Here is a 24,257-nt window from a genome sequence, read left to right as displayed (position 1 = left end):
ATCTAGGCTGGCACTTCAGAGGTAAAAACAGAGGGGTATAACCTTTCATGCTCCAAAGCGTGTGACTTTCCTTTAGTGACTCTCATCCCATCGTTTCTTCCCATCCCTCCCCTGGAGCTTCCGAGTCTCTCGTTAATTCAGCTAGGGTGAATTATCCTGCCTGGCGCCCCAGTTGGTTCCCAACTGTGATCTTGTGGCTTGGCTTTCTTCTCCTGCTTTTCTACTCCCTTTTTCTGCTCCCGGCAGCCCTGCTCCTGCTCTGTACCTGTGAATATCTTTTAACAGCCTGCTTGGTGGCTTTTCCAATTTGGCTGACCCCCCTCAATGCTTGTACCCAGCTGGGCTTTTGCTGCTCACGGTGCCCTTTGTGGTCGGTGCTTCAGCTGGTTTGCAGCTGTGCATCCTTACTAGCTGAGCTGGTATGGATCGCTTTGAAGCAGAGCTCTCTAGGACACCGCAGCGAATGGTTTGGTGGTCATTATCCAGCCAGCATTGTGCTGTGATGCTGATAAATCTCTGCAGCTAGGCGGGAGATTGCCAGGATATACCCGTGAGCTGGAGGGAAGGGCCCTGCGCCCTCTGCTAATGTCACCATCCAGCGCGGAGCTAGAAGGGCACGGCTGGTGGCAGAGGGCAACTCAGGGACAAGAGGCTGAAACCAGCACAGGGCAGCAGTGGTGGCTTTCTTGCGCTTTGGGCGAGTGACAGCTCTTTTGCCCAGCCCACCAGGATGGCATTTCTGGGTTTGGGTAAGCAGCCCCTGAGCATTGCCCAGAAGTGATGCTGTGCCAGCCAGCCTTTCTGCATGGTACATGGTGGTAGTGAAGGATTTGGGGTGGTTGGTGGGTGCTGGATAAGAGGGGTGGTTCAGGGATCGGCAGCCTGGGTAGATCTGCCCGTTTGTTACCGCTGCTTCCTTCTGCAGCTGATGGGGTTTTCTCTCCCCTGTTCCACAAGGCAGTTGTGTTTCTGCTGTGGATTTGTCATTTCTAGACCATGCCGGTGATGCTCAATTTGCATTTATCCATTGCTAGCATGGTCTTCTCTGTGTTTCCCATGGAGCTGCTCTGCACAGGAGGATCATCTCCCCATGTCCAAGCAGTGATGCTGCAGTGATGCTGACCCGAGCCCAGCTGTGGGTCTTGTTGCAATTTGGGGAGGGCACTGAAATAAATGAAATATTTGACCAGCTAAATAGTAGAGCCTAAGCCTCCTCTCTGCCCTCTGTGTGGTTGCATCTAAATGTATCCAAGTCAGAGGAAGGAAAGAAAACAAGCAGGGGATGTAACCAGCCCCTGATGGGTGCCCTGGGACCTGGGGGCTGAGGCCTGCAGTGAGTGGAGGGTAGTGATTCAGCCTGATAAAGCTAATGGCACTCAGCCAGGCAAAGGAAACTGTGGGATCATGATGCAGCAACTGTCCTGTAGCAGTTTGTTTCCATCATCCAGACGTGACTTCATGTCCCCACCACCCCACCCTTTCATTCTTTCCTGTACCTAAACGTTCTCCCTGGTGAGAAGGGGCTGACACACAGTGTCCTCAAGAAGAGGAGTAGTCATGAGAAAGAGGTGCACCCAAATGGCGTGAGAGCCAGGGAACAAGGGAGGGAGCTCTGGGACTGTGTGTGGTGGGACCACAGCTGCTGAAGCACCCAGGCTCTTCCGGCACCCCCTAAACTCAGCAGGCTTCTCCAGATGACCTTGTCCCTGGACACTGGTTCCCAGGGAAATCCTGTAGCGCAGAGGAGCCTGAGATAGCAGGCAAGGTTGGCCCCTAACTCCAGCAGGGCTACACTGTCGTCCAGCTGGTGTGCGTCTAACCAGGCCTTTCTTCTCCTTTCCCCAGGGAAGACGATGAAGCTGTAGAGATGCTTCCCTACGTGATCGCCACCCTGGGCTCAGCAGGGGCCACCTGCAAAGCCTCCACATGCAACAACAGTACCAAGGACTACTGCTACAGTGCCCGCATCCGCAGCACTGTGCTGCAGGGGCTGCCCTTTGGTGGGGTGCCCACCGTCCTAGCCCTTGACTTTATGTGCTTTCTCGTAAGTCTACCTACTTTTGCTTCAGCACCTTCTCCCCTAATTAGCCATGAAGGGAGGACTGTGGTCGGGTGGTTAGAGTTGAGGGCCTCAAGTGCCATCCTGGACTTTGCTGCTGGCTGACTTTATGGCCCTGATTGTGTGCCTTAGGCACTGTGGGCTTAGCCACTAAGGACATGGGTCAGGTTAGGTCAGTCCTGCATCCCAAAACTCCTGCTTATGATGCCAAGTCCCTGCAGCTTTACCCACCCAAAGGCTTTGCGTGTTCCTCCTTAAGAACTGCAGGACCACAGATGCTGTAGCCGTAATCTCGCCTCCTTGGGTCCTGAGGGCCTTTTGATCCTGTGGCTAACTTAGCTACTGTGTGTTGCATCCTGGACCTCTGCATCCCACAGCCATCCAGATAATCTGATTTTAACAGCCCTGGGGAACTTGTGCTCTCCCATGGCCTCGGTGTACTGTTAGCTGAGTGGTCCTGTCCCCTCCTACCCTCCCTGTTCCTGTGGCTCTGCATGCAGAGGACAAGGATGGAGTTGGACAATGCCTCATCTCACAGCTCCTCCTTTGCTCTCTTCCAGGCACTGTTGTTTGTCTTTTCAATTTTGCGTAAAGTTGCTTGGGATTATGGACGCCTGGCCCTGGTGACTGATGCTGACAGGTAAGCGTGGGAGAAGGACAGGAAAACAAGGCACGAGTGGTACCCTTCTTTGCTGCGGGGCAGAAGGGATAAATCCCCTTGCGTGTGCTGGAGGCAGCTGGGGAGGAGAGGCAAGCGTGCCAGTTGTATCCCCTGAGCTCCAGGAACAGGAAAAATCCCCGCTTACAGGCTTTTTTGTTACAGCATCCTTTTCCCAACACAGGGAGTCGTCCCCGCCGGCTCCGTATCACTTACAGTCCCTACAGTGACAGAGGTGTGCAGGGGCCCTTACAGAGGAACAGCAGATGCAGGGGAGGGAGGAGAGAGGAAAAGAGGTCACAGGAAGGGTGAGGCCTGCCACAGTGAAGGCTTTGTGAAGCCTCTGAAGGTGTTTTTGTGGCTCTGCTGGATGCAGTTCTCTTTAAGAGCACTTGAAAGCAGTAGGCTGCATTTCCAGGTGTGGTACTGCTGTGCTAATGCAAGTTTAGCTCGCATCCCAAGTGCTGATGAGTCGGTTTGGGTATGGATCCTTCCTGCCCAATACGTTCGTTGGCTACAGTGTCTGCCAGCAAAAGCTGGGGCCCACTGGGGCTGGGAGCTCCACAGCTGAGTGAGATGCTATTCTCATTTTTGCTGTCAGCAGCAGGAAAGACAATGATTATTTTCTTCCAGTGCAGAACGAGGAACTCTCTTTGATTAAGCTAGAGGGGTTGTGCAGGTAGTCCGCCTCTCTCCAGGGGTGGTTTGCTGTGCCCATGGTGCTTTGTCACGTGCTGGAGGCAAAGTGTGGCTTCTTGAAGGCTGGCTGTGATAGGTGGTTCTTCCCTTTGATCAGCTCCACGAGCTCATCGTGCCCAAAAGGCTCACATGGGGCTGAGCTCCAGCCTCTTTGGTTCCTTTGGCAATACAGGTTCAAGCAAGCTGCTCTTGAGCACTCCCTGCACAACAGTGGAAAGAGTAAGAGTTGTTTTCTTCCAGCACCGAACCAGGAACTCTCCTGGTTTGGGTAAGTGGTCCTGGATAGCGTTAGATAAGCAGCTGTGTCCCTGGGGCTCCTCTGCACCTCCTTTCCTGGCCTGGCTGGGGAAATCAGCAATGCAGGGGCATTGGGGGAAAGTGAGGAGAAGGGAATAGCCGTATGAGACCTCACTGGGGAGAGGGCAGCAGCTCCTCAGGGTTAAGCTATCTGGACCCAGGCGCTGGCTGGTAGCCACAGGGGCTGCACAGCTCTGGCCTTCAGTGGGGAGAGAGGGCTGGCCCTTCTCGGAGGCGATGCTTGAGCACCTTGGGTGCAAGGGAGTGGAGCAGTGGCTGTAGGCAGAAAGGTAGAGGGGTGCCAACTGTTTGGTGAGGGAGAGCTGGTAAGTGCAGGGAGACGGTGCTGTGGTAAGGGCTGTGGATCACCAGGACCGGGATCCCAGGGAGGAGCCCCTGCTGCTTGGCCCATCCGCAGGGTGGGGTGAGCATTTTGGGAGAGCAGGATGCAAGTGTGTTGGCTGCCTGGGTGGGGAGGAGAGGCATGGAAGGGGAGCTCAGATGGCAGCTGGGCAGCCCCAGCAGGCTGTCCTGCCTGGCCCCGTCCCTCAGGAGCTCCCTGGGACGCCCACAGTGTGGAGACAGGCCACCTTCCCAGTGAAGCCAGCTTCCCTTTAGCTGGCAGCAAAGCACTCGGCCCCTGGGCCAGCAGGGGCTCCAGGTTGTTGTGGCTTGGGGCGGTGCTGGGCTCTGGAAGGAAGGTCTTCTCCAGCCTGACCATCAGCAAGTTTCTCTTCTTCAGGACGGTGTGGAGCCATGTTGGGTGTGTAGCTCCCTGCGACGGAGGGGACCCAGCACCTGCTCCCATGATTGTAACCTCTCCCTTTCTGTTTCTGTGCCCCCAGGCGCCGACGCTGGCAGACAGAGCGAGAGGAGCGGGAATAGTATGTTGTTTTTTCAGGGTCTTGTTTCTTCTCTCTTCTTACTCGCACTCACTCTCGTTCTCCTTTTCTCTTGCAGTTTTCTGTCTTGCTTCTAAACTAATCTAAGTGGCTGGGAGTTCAGGCTTGGATTTGTGCCTCTCAGTGGATTCATGCTCTTCTTTTTCCCCTCCCCTTTGTGTCAGCCACTACCGCAACTGGATGCACTCTGGTTTTCCCCTAGTAGCCCTTAAATGCTCCCTGAGGGCAGCAGTGCTGAGGAGCTCCCAGTCCCAGCCAAGGTGGAGGGTACCATGTCACATACCCTGCTGTACCTGCCCGTGTCCAGCTATCCCACCTTATGATGGAGAAGATAAACCCAGTTGCCTGAGCCCACACCACACTTGGGTCACCCAGGCGCAGGGGAGCCTCCTTTGCCTGGTCCCTCTTGTGCCAGGGTGCCACGAGTGCTGCTCCCATGATAGCTGCAAGGGCAGGCAGGTGCCCAGAGAGGATCTTGCAGGCAGTTGCAAGACTTCTCTCTTTTTCCTTCACCCCATGAGGCTGCCAGGACGAGGGCAAGTGTTGGCCCTTGTCCCTTGCCACCTACCCCCAGCTGGCAGCATGCCTAGCAAGGCAGCACCTTTATCCCTTCTCTCTCCCCCTGCAGAAGCAAACTTCCTGCCTCAGCGCTGAGAGCATCCTCCAGCACCTTGGCCTAGCGTTGCCCATTAAGCACTGCCATGGACCCTCCCTCCCTGCTCTTTCATCTTTCTTGCTGTTTTTATACCTAAGAAAAGAGCATCCCCCGTGCCTTGCTGACTGGCTGGGTGGTGCATGCTGCAGAGGGTACAATCAGCCAGCAGGACAGAGCCTGCAATGGTCGCTCCAACCAGGCTGATGCATGTCTGAGGCTGGGGGAGCAAGCTGCAGCCTCACTTCTCATACTCCACTGGCAAAGCAGCTACCTGCCACTGCTACTGCCTTGAGAGGGTACAGGAATGCTCCTGTTTTTGTAGTTGCTCCTTGCCCCCAAAGGAGCAGAGCAATCGGAGTTGTGGAAAACAGAGGTGGTGGTAGCTGTGGTACATGGCACAGAGGGGACCCCTCACTTATGCTTGAGTGCTTCACTAGTGGTTGGCCCTGCTTCGAGTGTGTCTGGCAACTTTTCACTGCTAACACCTTGCAGGGGGAGTAAGGCAGAGGTAGCAGAGCTGTCATGTTCTGAGGCTTCTCGGGGATGCCACCTCAGTTATCCTCACAAGTGCTCATTTCTCTCCAGGGGGCCGCTTCTTCCTGCTCCCATTCTTCATCTGGGCTTGCTGGAGCTTTCTGCTGACACCCCCACCCCCCCCACCCCCAACCTACTGGCTGTCCCTGGGGTGGTGTTGGTAGCCAGAAACTTCCAAAAGCCTGTGGAGCTGAGCAAGGAAACCTTGTCCTGGCTGTGCTCCTCCAAGGCTGGGGGCAACTTCCCATCCCAGGCATTCTCTGTGCTGGGGCGCAGTGGCATGTGGTGGGTTAGAGACATGTATGCCGCCTGGCGCTCCCAGCCCTTGAATGCACAGCATCACTCTTGGTGCAGGAGGACATCCTCTTCAGATGTGTCCCTTTGCCTGAGAACCGGCGAGTACCCTTGTCCTGCCCCTTGCCAGGGCTTGTGGTAGCCATTGGCACTCTTAGTCGGTGACTCAGTCTGCACTGGGAGAGCGTGACAACCCACCTGCACCTCCGTGTGTAAAGGCAGTGATCACAGAGCCCTGTGGGGCTTGCCACTCACGCAGCTACCTCCTGCCTTGCACCACAGCAAGCCCCTTCCATAGCATGCTTGGCCTCCCCTCCTGGAGCCTGCGATTCCCTTGGCCTGAGGCTAGCCATGCCTCGGACACCGTCCTTCTCCCTCCCTGGCAGGGCCAGCACCCAATCTGGGGCAGTGGGCAGGGTCCCACCTTAATCTTCTTGCAGTTTAGGGCAACCTTGCCTCTGCTTACTTGCTTTGTTAGTGCTTTGCTTTAAAAAGCCACCAGGTAGGTGCAGGTACCATTGGAGCTCCCTCTTCAGCTTCCTGTCTTTGACAAGGTTTGGCCCCCTCTGTCTTCTCAGCATTGCCGGTCATCCTGCTGAATGGAGCTGAGTTTGCCTGGTCATCTCATACCTTGGCACTCTTCTCAGTTTTTCCCTCAAGTGCTGCTTCTGCTCTGCCCTCTGCCAGTACCAAGGAGCCAAAAGCACGCTGTGTCATCGTGCTGGGCTCTCCTCGGGGCTGCAGAGAGCAGAAGCTCACCCTTGCTCCCTGCACCCAGCTGGAAGGCCTCTGGGATTTTAAAGAGCTGAAGGTCCAAGAGCTTGGGTGAAGCTCGCTCTGTCACTCCAGCAGAGCAGGGCGTTAGGCTGTGCAGTCGCAAGGCTGCGCACCACTGTCTAATCTGCACTCCTGTAGTCTCATGACCTTCAGCTAATCTCCTTTCTCCTCTCTCCGTTACTTCCAGCTAGGGACTTGAGCAGGTGCTGCTCTGCTCTGAGGGGGGCCACGTGACACATCCTCTTTCCTTTGGCAGGGTCACGAGGGTCTTTGCTTGTTCTCCTTCCCATAGTGTCATCCACCTCGTCCCTAGCACTTGTCTCTCAGCTGCTTCTTCTCTGGGTTCTTGTCCATCTGATCCTCCTTGAGCCTGTACTGGTTACAGGGAGACCATGTTTTCATCTATTTTTTTCCCCTTTGCTTCTAGCCTTCAGATCAGCCATATCTCTTCTTGCACCTCCAAGGTCCCAGCCCGCTGTTGTCATCTTGCAAGTGCTATTAATTTAGGTCTCTGGACCATTTTCTTGTCTCCTTTGCTAGCTGCCCTCCACCTCCATTCGTAGTGGGTGCTATTCTCTGCCTTGGATGCTTCTGCTGCGAGTTCTTCATCTAGGTCCCTGCCTGCGTCTGGAGTAAAGCGGTCTGGGATATTCACCTCTCTTGTTTTCCTGTCCTTTAGCCTGCAGTCATTCACTTCTAGCTGCTTGCCCTGCTCCTGCTGGAGGGATTTCCAGGCAGGAAGCCCAGCTGAGGCTGTGGAGCAGGTTGGGCTGAGCCTGGCTCCAGGCAGCACAGCTGCTGGGGCTCAGCTGCATTCCTTCTTCCCCTGGGTTTCCCTGCACTAAAGCACTAAGGGCAGAGAGGACTGGTGTAGCGCGAATACAGCCCACCAGACTCCCAGCCTTCCTCTTCCCTAGGGCGAGTGAGGCCCACCAGGACCTCAGGACAGGAGCTGCTGCCAGTGCCTCTCCGGAGCGCCGGGGCTGCCGCCTCGTGGCCGCACTGGAGCCAGAGGGGATGCAGCACCCTCTGGCTCCTACCTCCTCTCCTCTGCTAAACCCTGCACTGAACAGACCTCATTTCTCCGTGGCAGCTGCTGCCAGCCCCTCCTTGTGGGGGCTGCTGCGTAATGCGGGTGCCTCTCAGAAGGTGCTGAGCGAGTAGCATCTGTGGTCGAGCCTGTGATGGCTGCCGGGCTCAGGGTGCCGTCTGAGGTCTTTGCTTACTGCTACCCTCTGCTCTCTGATCTCACCTCTCTCCATCTCACCTGGGGCAAACTGACCTGAATTAACCTCTGATATTCTGTGTGCTCTTGGTTCCTGGCCAGCTGCCTCCTCACATCTTCTAACTTTCTCCCTCGCCTCCCACTTGTCATTTTAGCGTAGCCTCTGCCCTGCACTCTGACAACCACGACCGCTACGAGCGCCTCACCTCCGTCTCCAGCTCTGTGGACTTCGACCAGAGAGACAACGTGAGTAGCAGCAAGAGTCAAACACCTTGCCTTTGAGTGGCCAGGAGCCCACAGCTTGTCTGAACCAAGGGCTCTTCAGAAGCAACACTGTTTGCCCATCCCCGGGCCTTAGGTCTCATGCCTTGTAGTGTGTGAGTGTGGTATAGAGCTCAAGGAGGCATAACTACAAGGCTTCTAGACATGTGCTTAAATAAGTAGGCTGTACATCCCTGTGGCTTAATGGACATCTGTCCAACATATCATCTCAGCATTACAAACCATACTTGCCGGGAGAAAGGTATCTGGCTCCTCCTCACACCACTGTTTACCTCTACTGCTATTTTCTTCTCTAAAGGGGAGGTGCGGTTCAGTAGGACGACAGGGTGTGATAGATGAGTGGTGAAGCTCCCAGGAGACATTCCTTCCCCAGCTGTTCTTTGAGGAGCACTGGCTTGGCCCATTCTGCCTTCCCAGTCCCTGCAGAGCTCCTCCTGTCCAGGACAATGGCTGAAGTACCCGTATGCTGCATTTTCTGAGTGTGCCTAGGCTGTGGAGACCTTCTATGCCAGCCAGGACCCCGTGGGTTGCCTGAGAGGCTGAGCTGCCAGTTGGTAGGGGACAGCCATGTGGCAGAGTCCAGCCTGTGTTGTGCAGTGTGGAGTAGCGCTGTCATCTCCTTCACCTGGGCCCGTCCATGGCTCTGCATGTCTGGGTGCTTGTGGTCTGTCCCCCCTGAGCCAAGTCTGTGGAGGTGCAAGAACACCAGCCTGGTCCTGTGAGGCTTTGAAGGAAGGAGCAGGGAAAAGGGAGCACAGAGTGACGTGAGACCTTCCTGTCTTCTTTCTGCACAGGGTTTCTGCTCCTGGCTGACAGCCATCTTCAGGATAAAGTAAGTGCCCCAGGACCTGCATGGGAGACCCACATGGGGAAGAAGCAGAGGTAGTGCAGGGCATTGGGACACCCAGCGCAGTACAGCTGCGTGAAGTCACTGCAGCCCCTTCTCTGAAGAGCATAAGCTAAGTGTGTCCTCTGGAGAGGACAAGCAAAGACAGGACTAGATGAGGAGTCCTAAAGCCAAAACTAAGGTCACACAATGAGTCTGTGACAGAGAAGAGCACCCAGCCCAGGTCTACCCTGCCTCAGTGCCATCTTAGAAACACTGTCCAATGCTCTGCAGAGATGCTCTTCTCCCTGGGACTCCTGCTAGGGGCACTGCTGTCCAAGGAATGACTACGAAGGAGGGACTGGAGAATGCAGGGAGATACCTGCAGCCTGATGATGCTCAGGAGTAGTCTCCTAAGCACTTCTTGGCTTCAGAGTGCTGTGGGACAGTGTCAGCCATCCCGTATCTCAGCAGGGAAGGCAAGGCATGGCACATCAGAAGGGTATGAGGTGGGGTTTGCGTGTGTCCAGCTGCCTGTCCTGGGAGGCAGAGGGCAGGGGCATGGGGAGTGGGGCTGCAATAAGTATTGCACGGACAGGTTTCTGCCCAGGCTGGTTCGAGGCTGTGTGCTGGGCTCCCTACCCTGGAGCATGGCCACAGCTCTGTAGGGCGCTACCAGGGGTGCTGTGTGGGCTCAAACCAGGAGGGCAGCCCTGTGCGTTTCTCCGGTGCTTGAGGGAATGTGGAAGATTGCCTGACTGCCTTTCTCTCCCTGGCAGGGATGATGAGATCCGGGACAAGTGTGGGGGTGATGCGGTGCACTACCTGTCCTTCCAGAGGCATATCATCGGGCTACTGGTGGCCGTGGGTGTGCTCTCCGTGGGCATCGTGTTACCTGTCAACTTCTCAGGGGACCTGCTAGGTGAGAGCAGGCAACCTCTGGCTGGATTAGGGAAGCTGCTTTCAATGCCATGGCCCAGACCACCAGGGAGTAGTGAAGGGCAGGACAGGACTAACACAGACAAACCATGACTCCTGTCCAACTTTGAGCATGGGTCATCCTGGGCAGCTTGGGTTTTAGGGTGTTTTGCAGTTGAGATTCTTGCCATACCCCACTCCAGTGATGCTCTGTGCCCCTCAGTATAACTGAACATGCCTGTATCTGCTTCTTTCTCCCTAGAAAACAACGCCTACAGCTTTGGGAGGACAACTATTGCTAACCTGAATTCTGGGTATGTGTGGGCAGGGGTGGGATGGATAATTGAGGCCCTGAGGGGGTATTTTGTAAACGTCCACTTGCTGCAGAGCCTCACTTCCTTGAAGGCTCCATTTCTGCCCTCGCCGTGAGGCTACTGTCCCTGCTCCAATTTCCAGGCTGAGCTCCTGGAAGTTGGTTGTAGGGCATGTGGGTGCCGTGCCGGTTACGCTGCTCATGGCCACAGCACCTTCAGGGCCTGGCCGGTCATATACAGAGTTGTAGTGGCAACCTTGCGTTGGCCTTTGTGGTCTCCCTTGTGACAGGAATAACCTGCTGTGGCTGCACACGTCTTTTGCCTTCCTGTACCTGCTGCTGACGGTGTACAGCATGCGCCGGCACACCTCCAAGATGCGCTACAAAGAGGATGACTTGGTGAGCAGGACCTGGCCGCTCTCCCAGGCACATTTTCCCATGCCCTCCTGTCAAGTCAGGTGGCCTTGGAGAGGGTGCTGAGCACCCCACTTCCCACAGCAATTTGAGGCTCTCTTGTTTTGGCTGTTGTTCTGCCTGGCCAAAGGCAGATCTCCTCCAGAGCAGCAGTCCTGACTGCCTGTGGGGAAACGAGAGAGGCCTGTGGGGAAATGAGAGGCCTGTGCTGGGTGAACGTGGCGGGGGGGAGCCCCATGCCTTCCAGGGGTTGCTCCAGCTGCTTTTTCCTTCCTCATTTCTTAAGGGTACCCCCTGTTTCTGTTCAGGCAGCTGCAATGTAGGCCCCCCGTCTTCAATCTGCAGCGCACCAGGATGCCAACAGCTAGTGGAAGCATAGGAGAGGGGGAGCCCTGGGTGCTAGAAGTGTAGGGACTGCCCTTTTCCATTGTTGTCTCAAGCCTTTGGGGATTTTGCTGCAGTCTGGTCTTTCACATCATCCACACCTACCTGCCCTCTCCTTTTATTCTTCCTTCTGTCCAGGTTAAGCGAACTCTCTTCATCAATGGGATCTCAAAATATGCTGAGCCAGAGAAGATCAAGAAGCATTTTGAGTGAGTCTTGCTGTGTCTCTAAAGGCTGCTCTGTAATGGGGATGTTTTTATTGGGGTAGTGCTAGTGTTACCTGAAGCAGCAGTAATACATTGAGAGCAGAAAGCTAGTCGAAATCGGTGAACACTTATTTTAGGCATCTCAGTACTACTTTTCTGTGCAATTTTTTATCTAAATGTGCAGTGTCCTTGATTTGTGCCTTGGGTTATGCCCAGCTATCGCTTGTGGAGCCATAGGGGGTCAGCGTGGTAAGTAGTGGACAGAGCGTGTCCTGTGATGTAGTCAAGTTCAGAGATTGAGATGCAGGCAGGAGGTGCTCAAGCAGTGGCTGTGGGATGTTGTGCTGCTGCTTCTGCCCTGATCATGGTCCTTGTAGAAAAGTGGATTTTTCTTTTTAACATAAAAAAAAAAGTCCTCTTCCATCAGGACCTCAATGAACACACTGTCAGGGCCATGTTTAGAAGCACCATGGGGAAAGGAGAAATGTTTTGTACCCTTTGTACCCTTCTGCCTCTTTCTGACCCCAAGCCCTGTGGCCTGTGAAAGCAGAGAGGGGGTGTGGGGTCAGAGGGGTGCCTTGCTTGCCACAGGGCGAAGTCTGAAGAGGGTCCTTGTGCCAGAGCCTAGGGGATGTAGCGTTTGCCCCATGCGTTGCTCCTGCTATAAGGGACAGCCTGTAGGCTCCCCTGATGCCCCCAGCAAGCTCTTGCTGTGCATCATAACGCTCAGCCTGGGGCAGGACAGAAGTCCTGGACACGTGGGGTTTGCTTGAGGGTACAGTCTTTGGTGCTGGGTGTGATGAGCTGGTGCTTCCCGTCCACAGGGAGGCCTACGCCAACTGCACCGTCCTGGAGGCCCGTCCCTGCTATGATGTGGCCCGGCTGATGTTCCTCGATGCAGAGAGGTAACCCCTGGTTTGGGAGAGAGGGCAGGGTGGACCAATGCCACGGGCTTCCACTCAAGTCTGATGATATGGGAGCTTTTTCTGAGCCATTCTCTTTCCTTCCTTCCTTCTCTTCCCCTCTCCTGTTTCAGGAAGAAAGCTGAGCGCGGGCGAATCTACTTCACCAACCTGCAGAGCAAGGAGAACACACCGTCCATGATCAACCCCAAGCCCTGTGGCCACCTGTGCTGCTGTGTCATCAGGGGCTGTGAGGAGGTGGGGGGAGAGCTGGAGGTGTTCGGCAGAAGGGCGCAGAGGGCCTTGGGTCCCCAGGTCTCTGCTCTGACCCCTGTCCCCCCGCCCAGGTGGAGGCCATTGAGTACTACACCAAGCTGGAGGAGAAGCTCAAAGATGACTACAAGCGGGAGAAGGAGAAGGTGAACGAGAAGCCTCTGGGGATGGCCTTTGTCACCTTCCACAATGAGACCATCACAGCCATGTGAGTGCAAAGGATCCTGTCCTTCCCTGGAAGGTGACCTCTCGCAGCTCTCCCCTTAAATCAGAGGAATGCCAGCACTAAGGCATCCCCCCTTACTTGTCCCTGCCAGCCCTCTGTGTCAGCATCTCCCTCTCTCTCCTCTTCTCCAGAATCCTCAAAGACTTCAATGCTTGCAAGTGTCAGGGCTGTGCATGCCGTGGGGAGCCCAGGGCCTCCTCCTGCAGCGAGTCCCTCCACGTCTCCAACTGGACTGTCAGCTACGCCCCCGACCCACAGAACATCTACTGGTGAGCAGCTCTGTGGGGCTCAGCGGGCCCTGCCCATGGGAAAGGAGCGCATCCTCCCTGTCTCCCTCCCCATCTGCTCCTCTGGTAACTGAATGAGTTGTTCTTGCTGAAGCCCAGCCTGGCTGAGCTAGAGGTCTGACCTGACTTGGAGGGGGAAAGCCTTGGGCTGGTGCCCCACACACTGTTCACACAGCCTGGGCCATATTGTGAACGTGAGGCTCTGGACCTGCCCTTCTCCCCTATGCAACCATTCTGATGCCCTCCTTCCCTGCCAGGGAACATCTCTCTATCCGGGGCTTCATCTGGTGGATCCGCTGCCTGGTGATCAACGTGGTCCTCTTCATCCTCCTCTTCTTCCTCACCACCCCTGCTATCATCATCACCACTATGGACAAGTTCAATGTCACCAAGCCTGTGGAGTACCTCAATGTAAGGCCTTCAGAGAGGGGTGCAGGATGGGTAGCGTGGGAACTGTCCCGAGACACAACAGCCCCTGCAAGGGAGGGGGTAGCGAGAGAGATTGTCAGCGTTCCCCAGGTCCTGTCAGCCTGACCGGGAGGGAGGTGCTGAGCCTGGCCAGGGTGCAGTGGCAGCCGCGGTGCTGGGGACTCAGTGTCAGCAAAAGCAGCTGTACCTGTGGCTGGTGCAAGAGCTGCCGCACCGTGTAACACACAGTCTCTTCTCTGCCTCGTTACAGAACCCCATCATCACCCAGTTCTTCCCCACCCTGCTGCTGTGGTGCTTCTCTGCTCTGCTGCCCACCATCGTGTATTACTCTGCCTTCTTCGAAGCACACTGGACCAGGTAAGGACAGCCAGTGCCTGTTCTTAGTTATACCAGCGTGCTGCCTGGCCACTAGACACTTCTTACTGATGAAAAGCTCCTGGCTGGATCCTCCTGCTTGAACTCCTATCTTCCACTCCAAGCATGGTGTTACATTGCACTTCTTGGACACCTGGGGTCTGCTGTGGACAGCTGTTCTGCCAATCCTTAGCTGTGGTTGTGCAGCATGGTTGTCTGAGCAGGGCTTGAAGTAGGTCTACAAGAAGAAGAAAGCTGGGACGAGTCGGGGCTGGTAACTGTGAGAAAGGCTATTAGTGAGGGAAGTCTTGGCTCAGGTGAGCGGGCAGGGGTGGTGTGCCTGTACCCATGTATAAGTCATAGCTTTTCCAAGGGAAGATCGCCTTAGCTGCTATGGCTTCTGGCCATAGGGAAGGTATTTGAAGTGCAGAACACTAGAAATGTGCTGCTTGTGAGGCACGTTCCCAGCAGGATGTCCAATGTAATCTTTGTTTTCTGCTCTGTGTTGCAAGGACTGGTGGGGAGGATGTCACTAGCTCTGAGGATTGCAGGTGAAGAGAGATGATTGCTGAGAGTCCTCTAAAGACATGAGAGCTGGGAGAGCCTGTGAGACAAGGAGGGAGGAACTGAGATTTGGGGACAGACAGACAGACCTCAGACACACTGGAGGGAAAGGGGGCGTATTCATGTACCAGTAGTGGATAGGGTGGGATTTGGATTAGACACTGGGAAGCACTTTCTGATGAGAAGGTGATGGGGATGCCACTCCTGGGGCTGGCGGGCTGACAGTGAAAAGTCAACAGCCTCCTCTCTGCCCTCAGGTCTGGAGAGAACAGGACAACCATGCACAAGTGTTACACCTTCCTCATCTTCATGGTCTTGCTGCTGCCATCACTGGGCCTGAGCAGGTAGGGCTGGAGGCGGGGGGGAAGCAAGCACAGAGACCTGGAGCATGGGGAGGGTTGAGGTGCCTCCCTGGTTCTTCTCGTACGCTGCTTCCTTTCCCTGCTGCACAAGTGCCATGGCCACCATCCCCTTGGGGAGGTGGCATTTAGTTCTGGTTGGGGGCCAGGCCAGACCATACCCAGTTGGGTCCCTAGGAGCTTGTTGAATCAATCTGCAGGTGTGTTGACGTGTGCCTTGGTGTTACGAATAATGCAGCAAAAACTAGCATGGTTGGTGGACACATGTGAAAAGTCTGCTCAAGGTCTGTTGGTGAAGGAGGAACTCCCCACCTCTGTATTCAGTGTGTGCTCCGAATTTTGCATGAAACGAGCAAATTCCCCATTTAGGCCAGAACTGAGTAGGTTGCACTGCTTGGCTGGGTGGGATCACTATGTGTAGGCTGCAGAAATACCGATCCGTCTGGATGTGAGCCCCAAATCTTCCTGCAGGGGTTATAGAAATGCCCTGTGGCAAACAGCAGTGCATCAGCTGCCAGCCATCGGCATGGGCTCCCAGCACTGAACAGTGGCTAAGTAGGGAAACAGCATGAGGAAGGAAAAACTGGGAGGTGGGAGTGGGACGGGGGCTCCTTACTGTGGTAGGGAGTTACTTATGCGTTGTGGGGTGGGGAATCTACATCCCCCTAAATTCAGGATACAGCCCCTCAGTGGCAAGTTAGGCAGCTCCTGAGAATAGACGAGCCCTCTGATAGAGGCAGAAGGGTGAGTGACTACAGCAATGTTTCCCAGCCAGATTAAAAATGCCTTGTTGCTTATAACCTTACAACCTAGGCAGGTGAATGCTCTTGGAAGGTTTGCATTTTGACTGGATACCATTAAACAGACCGCACTTCCTTCTGAGGACGCAGTCCTGCTGCTGTTATGTGTGGAGCTCCGTACTCCACCAGTACCCAAGGTGCTGGAGGATTGCACAGTTTTATATCAAAAAATCAGAATCAAGGAAAATGGGATTTGTCTCTCCTAAAGGATTTTTTTAATCTCTGTGTTGTAGGGTACTTTTTACCTAACCAGTTTCTTCTGTAGTGTCAGTCACCTGTTCCTTGCATGGATGTTGTGCCCAAACAGAGGGGAGAGGGAAATACTTTACTGATAGAATCAGGGCAACGGGAGAAGACGACACACGAGAGTGGGGAGCTTTACATCCCTTTTTGGGTGCCGCACTGTTTTTCCCAGTGTCTGATTTACATAACTGCTGGTGACACATCCCAAGAGGGAACAAAAGTCTATGGTCAGAGCTTTGAGTCTTTCTAGAGCAGCTTCCACATACTTGCATGTGCATGTCTGTATATTGCTGCTTCTGACTGTTCCTCTTTTCTTCTTGCTCCCCTCCCCCACAGCTTGGATGTGTTTTTCCGCTGGTTGTTTGACAAAAAATTCCTCGCCGAAGCCGCCGTGCGATTTGAGTAAGTGGAGCTGGGCAGAAGGCCCTTCTTTGCAGTGGGGGCAGGTTCTTCTTGGTGTCCAAAGGTACTGGGGGCTCCCAGCTGCTGCCCTGCAAGGGGGGAGCACCTCCTGCAGCCTGCTCTCGCTGTGCCTCCCCAGGTGTGTGTTCCTGCCAGATAACGGGGCCTTCTTCGTCAACTATGTCATCGCCTCTGCCTTCATTGGGAACGCCATGGACCTGCTGCGTATCCCCGGCTTGCTCATGTACATGATACGCCTCTGCCTGGCCCGCTCGGCCGCCGAGCGGAGGAACGTCAAGCGAGTACGTAGTGGGGACAGGTCATGGCCTCCACCCAGGGCTGGGAGTGCTGCAATGGGGCCCCCATGCTCGGGGGCTCACCTGATGCTGGGTGTGTCGCACACCCCCACTGAGCTCCTGGGGTCATGCTGACCAGTCTCTGCTCCCTCTTGCAGCACCAGGCCTACGAGTTCCAGTTTGGGGCTGCTTATGCCTGGATGATGTGTGTCTTCACTGTGGTCATGACGTACAGCATCACTTGCCCCATCATCGTCCCCTTCGGTAAGTGATGCCCCTCTGCCTCCTTGCATCGGAGGCTGAGGGAGAACTCGGGGGGGAGGCCAGCAGGGTGGGGTGGGGGAGATATTCCCTGTACTGGGACAGAGGTTGATTCCCCTCTCTGCTGGCATCCCTCCCCTCAATCCCAGGGCTCATGTACATGCTGCTTAAGCACCTGGTGGACCGATACAACCTGTATTATGCTTACCTGCCTGCCAAGCTGGACAAGAAGATCCATTCAGGGGCTGTGAACCAGGTGGTGGCAGCCCCCATCCTCTGCCTCTTCTGGCTTCTCTTCTTCTCCACCATGCGCACAGGTGAGCGCTGGGCTGGGATGCCATCCCCTGGCCTCCTACAGAGCTGCTTCCTTGCCTGGGCTGTGGTCCTGGCAGCCCCTGGCCATGGGGCACGGTCAGGGTCCCTCTGACACCGCCACTTCGGTTTTTCTTTGCCCCAGGGTTCCTGGCTCCCACTTCCATGTTTACCTTCGTGGTCCTCGTGATCACCATTGTGATCTGCCTGTGTCACGTCTGCTTCGGGCACTTCAAATACCTCAGCGCTCACAACTACAAGGTGAGACGGAGTGCTGGGTGGGGGTACGGGACCTTTCTCCTTGGGAGCACTGCTCAGCCACAAAACAGCAGGGGCTCTAGGGGAGTCTCAGCCTGCTCCCCTGGCAGAGCCTCTCAACCCTGGCTTCATGGAGGGGACAGTCCCAAGGCTGTCGCTGCTGCCTGTATGCTGCTCCTGTGGTGGGACAGCAAATGTGTTGCCCCAGCAGTCTCTCAGTTTCTCCTTTCCTCTCCAGATTGACCATACAGAAGTGGACACCGTAGAAAACAGGCAGAACGGGAGACCTGCCACCAGTCTGCCGGCTCCCAAATCAGCTGTGAGTCCCTGTCCCCACCTCTGTGCCCTGGCGTGCTCCTTACCCGGGTTTGAGAAGGGGGAGGTAACTCCCTGTCCAAGTACCTCACTCTTCACCTCTCTGAGGCAGCAGAGTCCCCCAGTGAGGGTGGGAAGCAAGTGTTGGGCACTGTGCCTCTCACCTGAGCTGGGGGAAGTGTAACACCCCCACACACGCACAACCCTTTCCCACTGCTCCTCAGATGCTGTGCGTTTACTTTCTGCCTCTCTCTCAGCTGGGACAGTGAATCCAGCCGGGTCAGTCTCCCTTCTCGTTCTGCATCTTTGCACGCTTGCCTGTCAGCAAAGACTGTCACCCACCAGGCTGGTCCTAGTGCCAACGCAAAGGGGTCTCCGTGGGCATTGCCTTGAAGGCCATGAAAGTGCTTTGGGGACTCTCCCCTCCCCTGCCTAATTGAGATCCCAGAGTCAGTTTTCTGAACTTCTCCTTGGCTCACTGGCTCATTCCAGCTGCTTCCTTCCACCATGAGATTTTTGTAGTTGGGGTCTGTGCAGAGCTGTTCAGGGGGTACATGCAGAGATGTGGTAAAGCAGAGCCCCCTGCTTCCTCGGGAGAGCAGGGCTGGGGTGTGCACGGGTAATCCAGGCTCCTCCCCAGTCTCCATGTACCTAAGGGCAGTGGCATCTCTCCAAAAGGAGATTCCTCATAGGAGGCAGGCACAGCCTCAGAGGCACACATCCACTGGCAAAAAAGGGAGCACAGTCTTCCAGTCCACATGGGCTCCAAAGAGCTGAGAAGCCCCATGCTCTCCCAGCCCTGGCTTTCTGAGGGTGCTGCCTGTCCCAGGATGCTGGGGTTTGGCACATCCACTGTTGCAGGGCCAAGCCAGCCCTGCTTTTACCCCCTCTCTCAATACATCCCATGGAGACTAGACCCTTCCTTGCCCTCCCAGCGTATCCCCACACTCAACCTCTTGCATGGCACTTTGCGTGCTGTGCTCTGCTGCCATGAGAAGCTCCCCAGGCTCATGTGTGTTTCTGCTCTCCCCTCACCGCTCGCCTGCCCTGTGCGTGGCCTGGCAGAAGTACATCGCCCAAGTGCTGCAGGACTCCTCGCCGGAGGGCGAAGCAACAGAGTCGGAGGAGCAGGGGTCGCAGGATGAGGAGCTCATCAACGCGGATGGCATGAACGACACGGATTTCCAGTCGTGTGAGGACAGCCTGATAGAGAATGAGATCCACCAGTAGGGACCTTGGAGGGAGGGGAAGGAGGCCCAGGAGCGGGGCAGGCTGTGCGCACGGAGACCTAGGGAGAGGCACCCGAGGGTGCTGGCCACTGCCCTCACCCACCCACCCCCCGGGACCGCTGCCTTCAGTGAGGGCAGGGGTCCTGCCGCAAGCTCTCCATTTCCCTGCCCCTCCACCCCTGTGCCAGCCCGGCAGCTCAGCGGGCATGCTCTTTACTAGCTACCTTCTTTAAGGCATCCCCGGACCCCAGAACCCCAGGGGCTGGGGAGGAGGGGGACTGTGACCCCCGTGGTGCTGCTCTGGACCCGCAGGGAGGAGGAAGGCTGAGTGCTTTGTGGGGAGGGGCGCAGCAGGAACCTTTGGGAGCTCCTCAGCAGGTGCCTCTGTCCCCTGTCCTCCTGGCAAGAAACACTAATAATTTATTAGATTTACAGGAAGGTGACAAACAAAAAGCTTTAGTCAGTGTATTGGAAGTCCCCCCCTAGGGAGGGGGGTGGCTTTTGTTGCACCTTCTCCCTGTGCCCATGCGTGCCCTTTCTCAACCCCTTGCAGTATCCCTTTGGTGTGACGTGCCAGGAGCTGGGCCGGGCGCGGGGGGTGGTGACAGAGACCTCCCCCCCACGGGGAAGGTGACAGCCTGGCCTTGCCGTCAGGGGTGGCATCACCCCGGGGAAGGGGCGTGGGGTTGGCATGAGCTGGGCAGCCCCTCGCGGGGTGAGGGGTGCTGTGCTGAGGGCATTTCTCGTGGGCAGGAGGAGGCGCAGGCAGCCTCTCCCCCAGGTCCTGTCCCCTCCTCCCCCAGGGGCACAGGCAGGGGATTGCAGCATCATTTTAAGTGGCTTCCCCCCCATTTTACTCCCCTTTCAAACAAATCAACCCGACCCCCACGTGGTACCGCTGCTCCCTTTGCTGCCCTGTCTGCACAGCAGGGTCAGACCCGAGGGCAGGGAGGGGGCTGTGCTGGGGGTCTCCTGGGTGCTAGGGAGAGGGGAGAAAGGGTCCTGGACTGCAGGCCCTCAGCACCCTGTGGGGTCGGCGCTGCCTGTTGCCACAGGGCCTCATGGGCTGCCTTCCCTGAGCTGCCACAGGGTCTTCCCCCAGCTGAGGTAGTCAGAGAGGGAGGGAGCCCTGGGAGAGCAGCCCCTGGGAGCCTTCTCCAAGCAAGACCACTATCTTCAGGAGCACAAAAGCCTCGTGGGGCTGTGCTGGCTTTCTTCACCTGCCCTGACCGGGTGTGGGCTCCCCTGGCATCGCCTAGCCTGAGAGAGGGGGGCTGTTCCTCCCCTACCACTGCCCTTGCCCCCTCCCTGGTGATAGCCATGTCCCAGAGGCAGGCAGGGGACAGGATGGATGGGAGAGGTGGACTGGAGCCCCTGGCACCTGCAGGGAGGTCTGACCCTGTTTAAAGGCTCTTTGTGAGGAGGTTTCTGGTCAGGATCAGTTGCCCTCACTTGCTTCCCCCCTCCCCTTGTGTAAAATGTAAAGGAAAATAATAAATCTCCCTGCTATTGAGCTATATTTATTTCCCTCAACCCCCTGCCACCATCCTGTTTGGTGCTCATTGCGGATACTATCACCCTCCCTTTGCCTGTCATCTGTGGGTGCTGCACCAGCTCGCTGGGGCCATGCCCTCCAGGGTCTGACCGGGCAGGTGAAAGGGGACAGTCATTTACCTTTTCAATCACCCGTGCTGGCCCTGGAGCTCCAAGCACTTTAATAGACCTGAACAAGTGAAGCGTCAGCTCTGCTCTGGGGGAAGGGCGGTCATATCCCATGGCTTTTCTCCCCCTCAGCCCCCATTAGAGGAGGGGAGCCGGACACACAAGAGCAGATGAGGGAGCTGCTCTGGGGAAGACGTAGCTGACTTTCCTGTACGCCTCTCTATAGGAATCCCAGGCCCAGAGGAAAGGGGGGATGGAGGGGAAGAGATGTGGGTCTTCAATGCATGGGGAGGGCAGGCTACCCCAGCTCCCAGGGCTCGGCCGGGGCTGGAGCACACGCGGGTGCGGAGCGGCACAGTGAGTGTCACCCATCCCCTCCAGGGACGGGCTAGAAATGAAATGAGCATGCAATCTGAGAGCTCCCAGTCCGCTCCCAGGCTGGGGCAGGGAGGATGTTGATCCTGCTTCCCTATTCTTGCACCCACCTACCGCCCTTGCCCCCGGTCCAGCAGGCAGGCTGGGACGCTCCAGTCTCTGTAGGTACGGCCATGGCCCAGGGCTGCCTCTGCAGCTGTCAAGGCTCTGCCCGCGGAGAGCTATGTGTTCTGAGTGGCACTGTCTGTGTAGAGATGTGTATAATACCCTGTATATATTTGTGTAAAAAAGAAAAAAGGAAAAAAAGGAGCTATTGTTTTTGCAGTCTTTTCTTTGTGGAGCGGGTTGGGGGCTGGGACCTGGGAGGAGAGGACCCCAGCTGCAGCAGGGATGCAGGAGTATGTGTGGTGTAAAAGGAGGGGTGGGGGGTTGTGCGCTCCCCCTGTGTGAGCACAAGCCCTGCCCTGCTCCTGGGAACCCAGCTGTGGCTCACAGGCTCTCCCAGCCCAAGTGGACTCTCCCTCCAGCTTGCAGAGGCATCAAAGGCTTTGCTGCTAAAAGCGGGTGGCTGGGGAGCTGCGTGCACTGAGGCTGGGATGGGGGAAGATGCTTTGGCAATGGTGTGGGACAGGAGGGGAGTTTTGCCGATAGCCTCGGTGGCAGGTATCAGCCCAACCCTACGGTCCCAATAGCAATTTACATGGCCGTTCCTGCCATCTCCATCCAGGAACCAGTCTCCTAGTCTGGTCTGGGTGGGCAGCTAAAGCCTTTGGAAAAGGGTGAGGGGTGCTAGACCCCTGGAGCACAGCTTGGCTGGGAGTGCTTTCCTGCCGTATGGTGCTGTTTGTAGCTGAGCCATCCCCTAAGCACGGGGGCAGGCAGCAAGCAGCCAGCCCCCAGGACTGCTCCCTGCTGCTCTTTGGTGCATGCTGGAGCTGGGGCGGTTCCCAGGCAGCTGCTGCATGCTCACTGATTTGTGTACAGTGGCTGTTGTTCAGAGGACGGTGCAACAGAGAGGCGAGGTGTGGGGCAGGCCTCTGAAAGACGGACGAGTGACCCCAGGCTCCCAGCTCTGTTCCCACTTCGCTGTGTTCAGGCTCTGTGGCTTCATGTGCCAGTGGCGCAGTGTGAGCAGAGGACAAAAAGCTCTCCTTTCCCCTGGCAGCCCGCAGCCAAAGGACCGGGACGAGGCAACGCCTGCACACAGACAAAGAGAACCAAAGACCAGAAGAGGAACGGTGCCCGCTGCCAAGTCCCTGCAGGCATCGCTGCAAAGGGAAGCTTGAGGGAACAAGGAAATTGTGGAGGTATTTGTGCAGGTGTTTGACGGAAACTGCTCTCAAGCACAACAGCCTGCGCAACAGGATTACACAGGAGCTGTCTCCTACCGCAGGAGAGTCGGCTGTGAAAGCGGCTTTAAAGGCCACCAAGGGGTAATAAGGCAAGAGATGAACAGGAGAACGGCATCACAACAAGGATGGGCACTGTCTTGGGTGGATCTGAGTGGGCAGGGCGGGTCGGTGGTGGTCAAGGCCAGAGAAAAAGCTGGCAGAGCCGTTCAGGCACAAGCCCAAAGCAGGAACAAGCCCTGGCATTGCAGGTTTGCTTGCTCCTTGCCTGAAAGCATGCTGCTGCCTGCAGCTCGGTGCAGAGCTGGCTGGTGATGCCAGCAGGGACCCCCCCCTACCCTTCCAACCTGTGGGCAGTGATGCAGATGCCTTCTGGCTGAGGATAAGATGGAGCGGCCGCCGCGACAACCCAGAGCAGGGCACCCCAAAGCCTCCTCTGCGTCAGAGTGGGCAGAACAAGCTGCCTGTGGCGGGCTCTCCTAGGTGGGGATGGGGACAGGGCAGCTCCGGTGCATCCTGGCCAGGGCCGGAGCGTTCCGTTATGGGTGCAGCAGCAGGACCATGCTACAGCTGGTTTTGAATGTCCTGGTTGCCCTTCCCTCAGGCAAATGACACAGCTCCTGACCCCATGTGCAACCTGCTCCCTGCCTAGAAAGGATTTGCCTCCCTGGAGCAAGGTGGGGTGGGTTAGAAAGCAGATATTCTGTGAAGCCTGGGGGAGCAGCTGGATGCCAGCTCCTGCTGTGAGGCGGTACGGGCACAGCCTCCCCAGCTGCGACCAGGTACGTGGTGAGGAGAAGGAGCCCCGCTTGGTGACACCCTTTGGGATCACCATGTTCAGCCCTGAAGGCTGAAGGCACCAGAAGGATGGCAGTGCAGAGCTGCTTCTCCGGGGCTGGGGCAGGTGGGGCTGGGCCGAGCTGATCATGCCAGGCCAAGCTATGCTGTGCTGAGCCATGTTGGCCACACCAGGCTAAGCTGTGCCAGTCCATGCTGGGCCATGCCATGCCAGACAAAGCCATGTTGCACCACACGAGGCTGTGTGGTGCCGTGCCGAGCCCCGCTGTGGCCATGCCTGTTGGCAATGGCACCACCCAGCATAGCCGCACCCTGAGTCATGGAGGGCACGTGTGGGCAGCCCTGCTGCGGGAAGCCCCAGGGCAGTGCGACCTGCTTGGGATGGGCCCTGCCGGCACCCAGCAGCAAGGGGCAGCTGGTGGGGTGGGTGCCGGCCGTGACTGCCAGGGCTTGCAGGAGTGAAGTGGTGCGGGCACAGCCTCCCTAGGCATGTGGGAAGAAGGGACCCCACGGTGGGTGACGCCTGTCGGGACCACCGTGCTCAGCCCTGGCACCAGGTCAACAAGCCCTGGGGCGAGGCGCAGCACAGAGCTTCACCCAGCCAAGCTGGGGTGCCAGCAGCGTGGGGCAGTGCCATGTCACCCCCAAACCCTTTCCCAGGGGAAAGGTTTCCACGTGCACCGAGCCCCTTGCTCGGAGCAAAGGTGGAAGGAGCACACCCAGCCCAGCGGTACCCCTCCATCCCGGGGAGCTGGGAGAGGGTGACAGCAGACAGGACCGCACCAGCAGCCCCGGTAAATTCCTTCCCGGTAGCTGTGAGCGGTCGCTGCGCCTTTAATTCACCCTCCCACCTCCCTCCCGGGAAAGGTTTCCACGTGCACCGAGCCCCTTGCTCGGAGCAAAGGTGGAAGGAGCACACCCAGCCCAGCGGTACCCCTCCATCCCGGGGAGCTGGGAGAGGGTGACAGCAGACAGGACCGCACCAGCAGCCCCGGTAAATTCCTTCCCGGTAGCTGTGAGCGGTCGCTGCGCCTTTAATTCACCCTCCCACCTCCCTCCCGGCTTTGCTCGCACATCCTGCCCGCCGAAACCCCACCTTCCGCGGGGCCGCACCGAGCTG

The 24,257-nt window shown here is 56.8% G+C and overlaps 1 protein-coding gene across 2 annotated transcripts; it reads left to right on the top strand.

The window, feature by feature from the left end:
- The first annotated feature begins 1,850 nt into the window (after positions 1–1,850).
- TMEM63B (transmembrane protein 63B) lies at positions 1,851–18,981 on the top strand. Of its 2 annotated transcripts, XM_009283761.2 has the most exons (23): positions 1,868–2,044; positions 2,620–2,699; positions 4,559–4,597; positions 8,256–8,346; positions 9,177–9,214; positions 9,988–10,130; positions 10,389–10,440; positions 10,730–10,838; positions 11,376–11,446; positions 12,268–12,348; positions 12,480–12,603; positions 12,693–12,826; positions 12,976–13,113; positions 13,389–13,542; positions 13,811–13,917; positions 14,736–14,822; positions 16,217–16,282; positions 16,422–16,584; positions 16,737–16,842; positions 16,989–17,156; positions 17,297–17,412; positions 17,648–17,728; positions 18,790–18,981. In XM_009283761.2, exons 1-23 carry the CDS (start codon positions 1,868–1,870, stop codon positions 18,952–18,954), a joined length of 2,490 nt encoding a protein of 829 aa, XP_009282036.1. In that variant the 3' UTR covers positions 18,955–18,981. The 2 variants fall into 2 exon arrangements, with proteins under 2 accessions (XP_009282038.1, XP_009282036.1); XM_009283763.2 differs by lacking the exon at positions 4,559–4,597 and having other exon boundaries at positions 1,851–2,044.
- The last annotated feature ends 5,276 nt before the right edge of the window (positions 18,982–24,257 follow it).

The sequence above is a fragment of the Aptenodytes forsteri genome, unplaced genomic scaffold (genome assembly GCF_000699145.1).
Source record: "Aptenodytes forsteri isolate BGI_AS27 unplaced genomic scaffold, ASM69914v1 Scaffold309, whole genome shotgun sequence".
Taxonomy (NCBI): Eukaryota; Metazoa; Chordata; class Aves; order Sphenisciformes; family Spheniscidae; genus Aptenodytes; species Aptenodytes forsteri.
Note: the sequence above shows the minus strand (reverse complement) of the source record. Positions and strands in the feature narration are given on the sequence as shown.

Excerpts from the sequence above, each read along its gene's own strand:
- TMEM63B (XM_009283761.2), top strand. The coding sequence starts at position 1,868 with ATGCTTCCCTACGTGATCGCCACCCTGGGCTCAGCAGGGGCCACCTGC. Across the intron at positions 2,700-4,558 it reads CTGGTGACTGATGCTGACAG|GCGCCGACGCTGGCAGACAG; the intron begins GTAAGCGTGGGA and ends CTGTGCCCCCAG. Across the intron at positions 10,839-11,375 it reads GCTACAAAGAGGATGACTTG|GTTAAGCGAACTCTCTTCAT; the intron begins GTGAGCAGGACC and ends CCTTCTGTCCAG.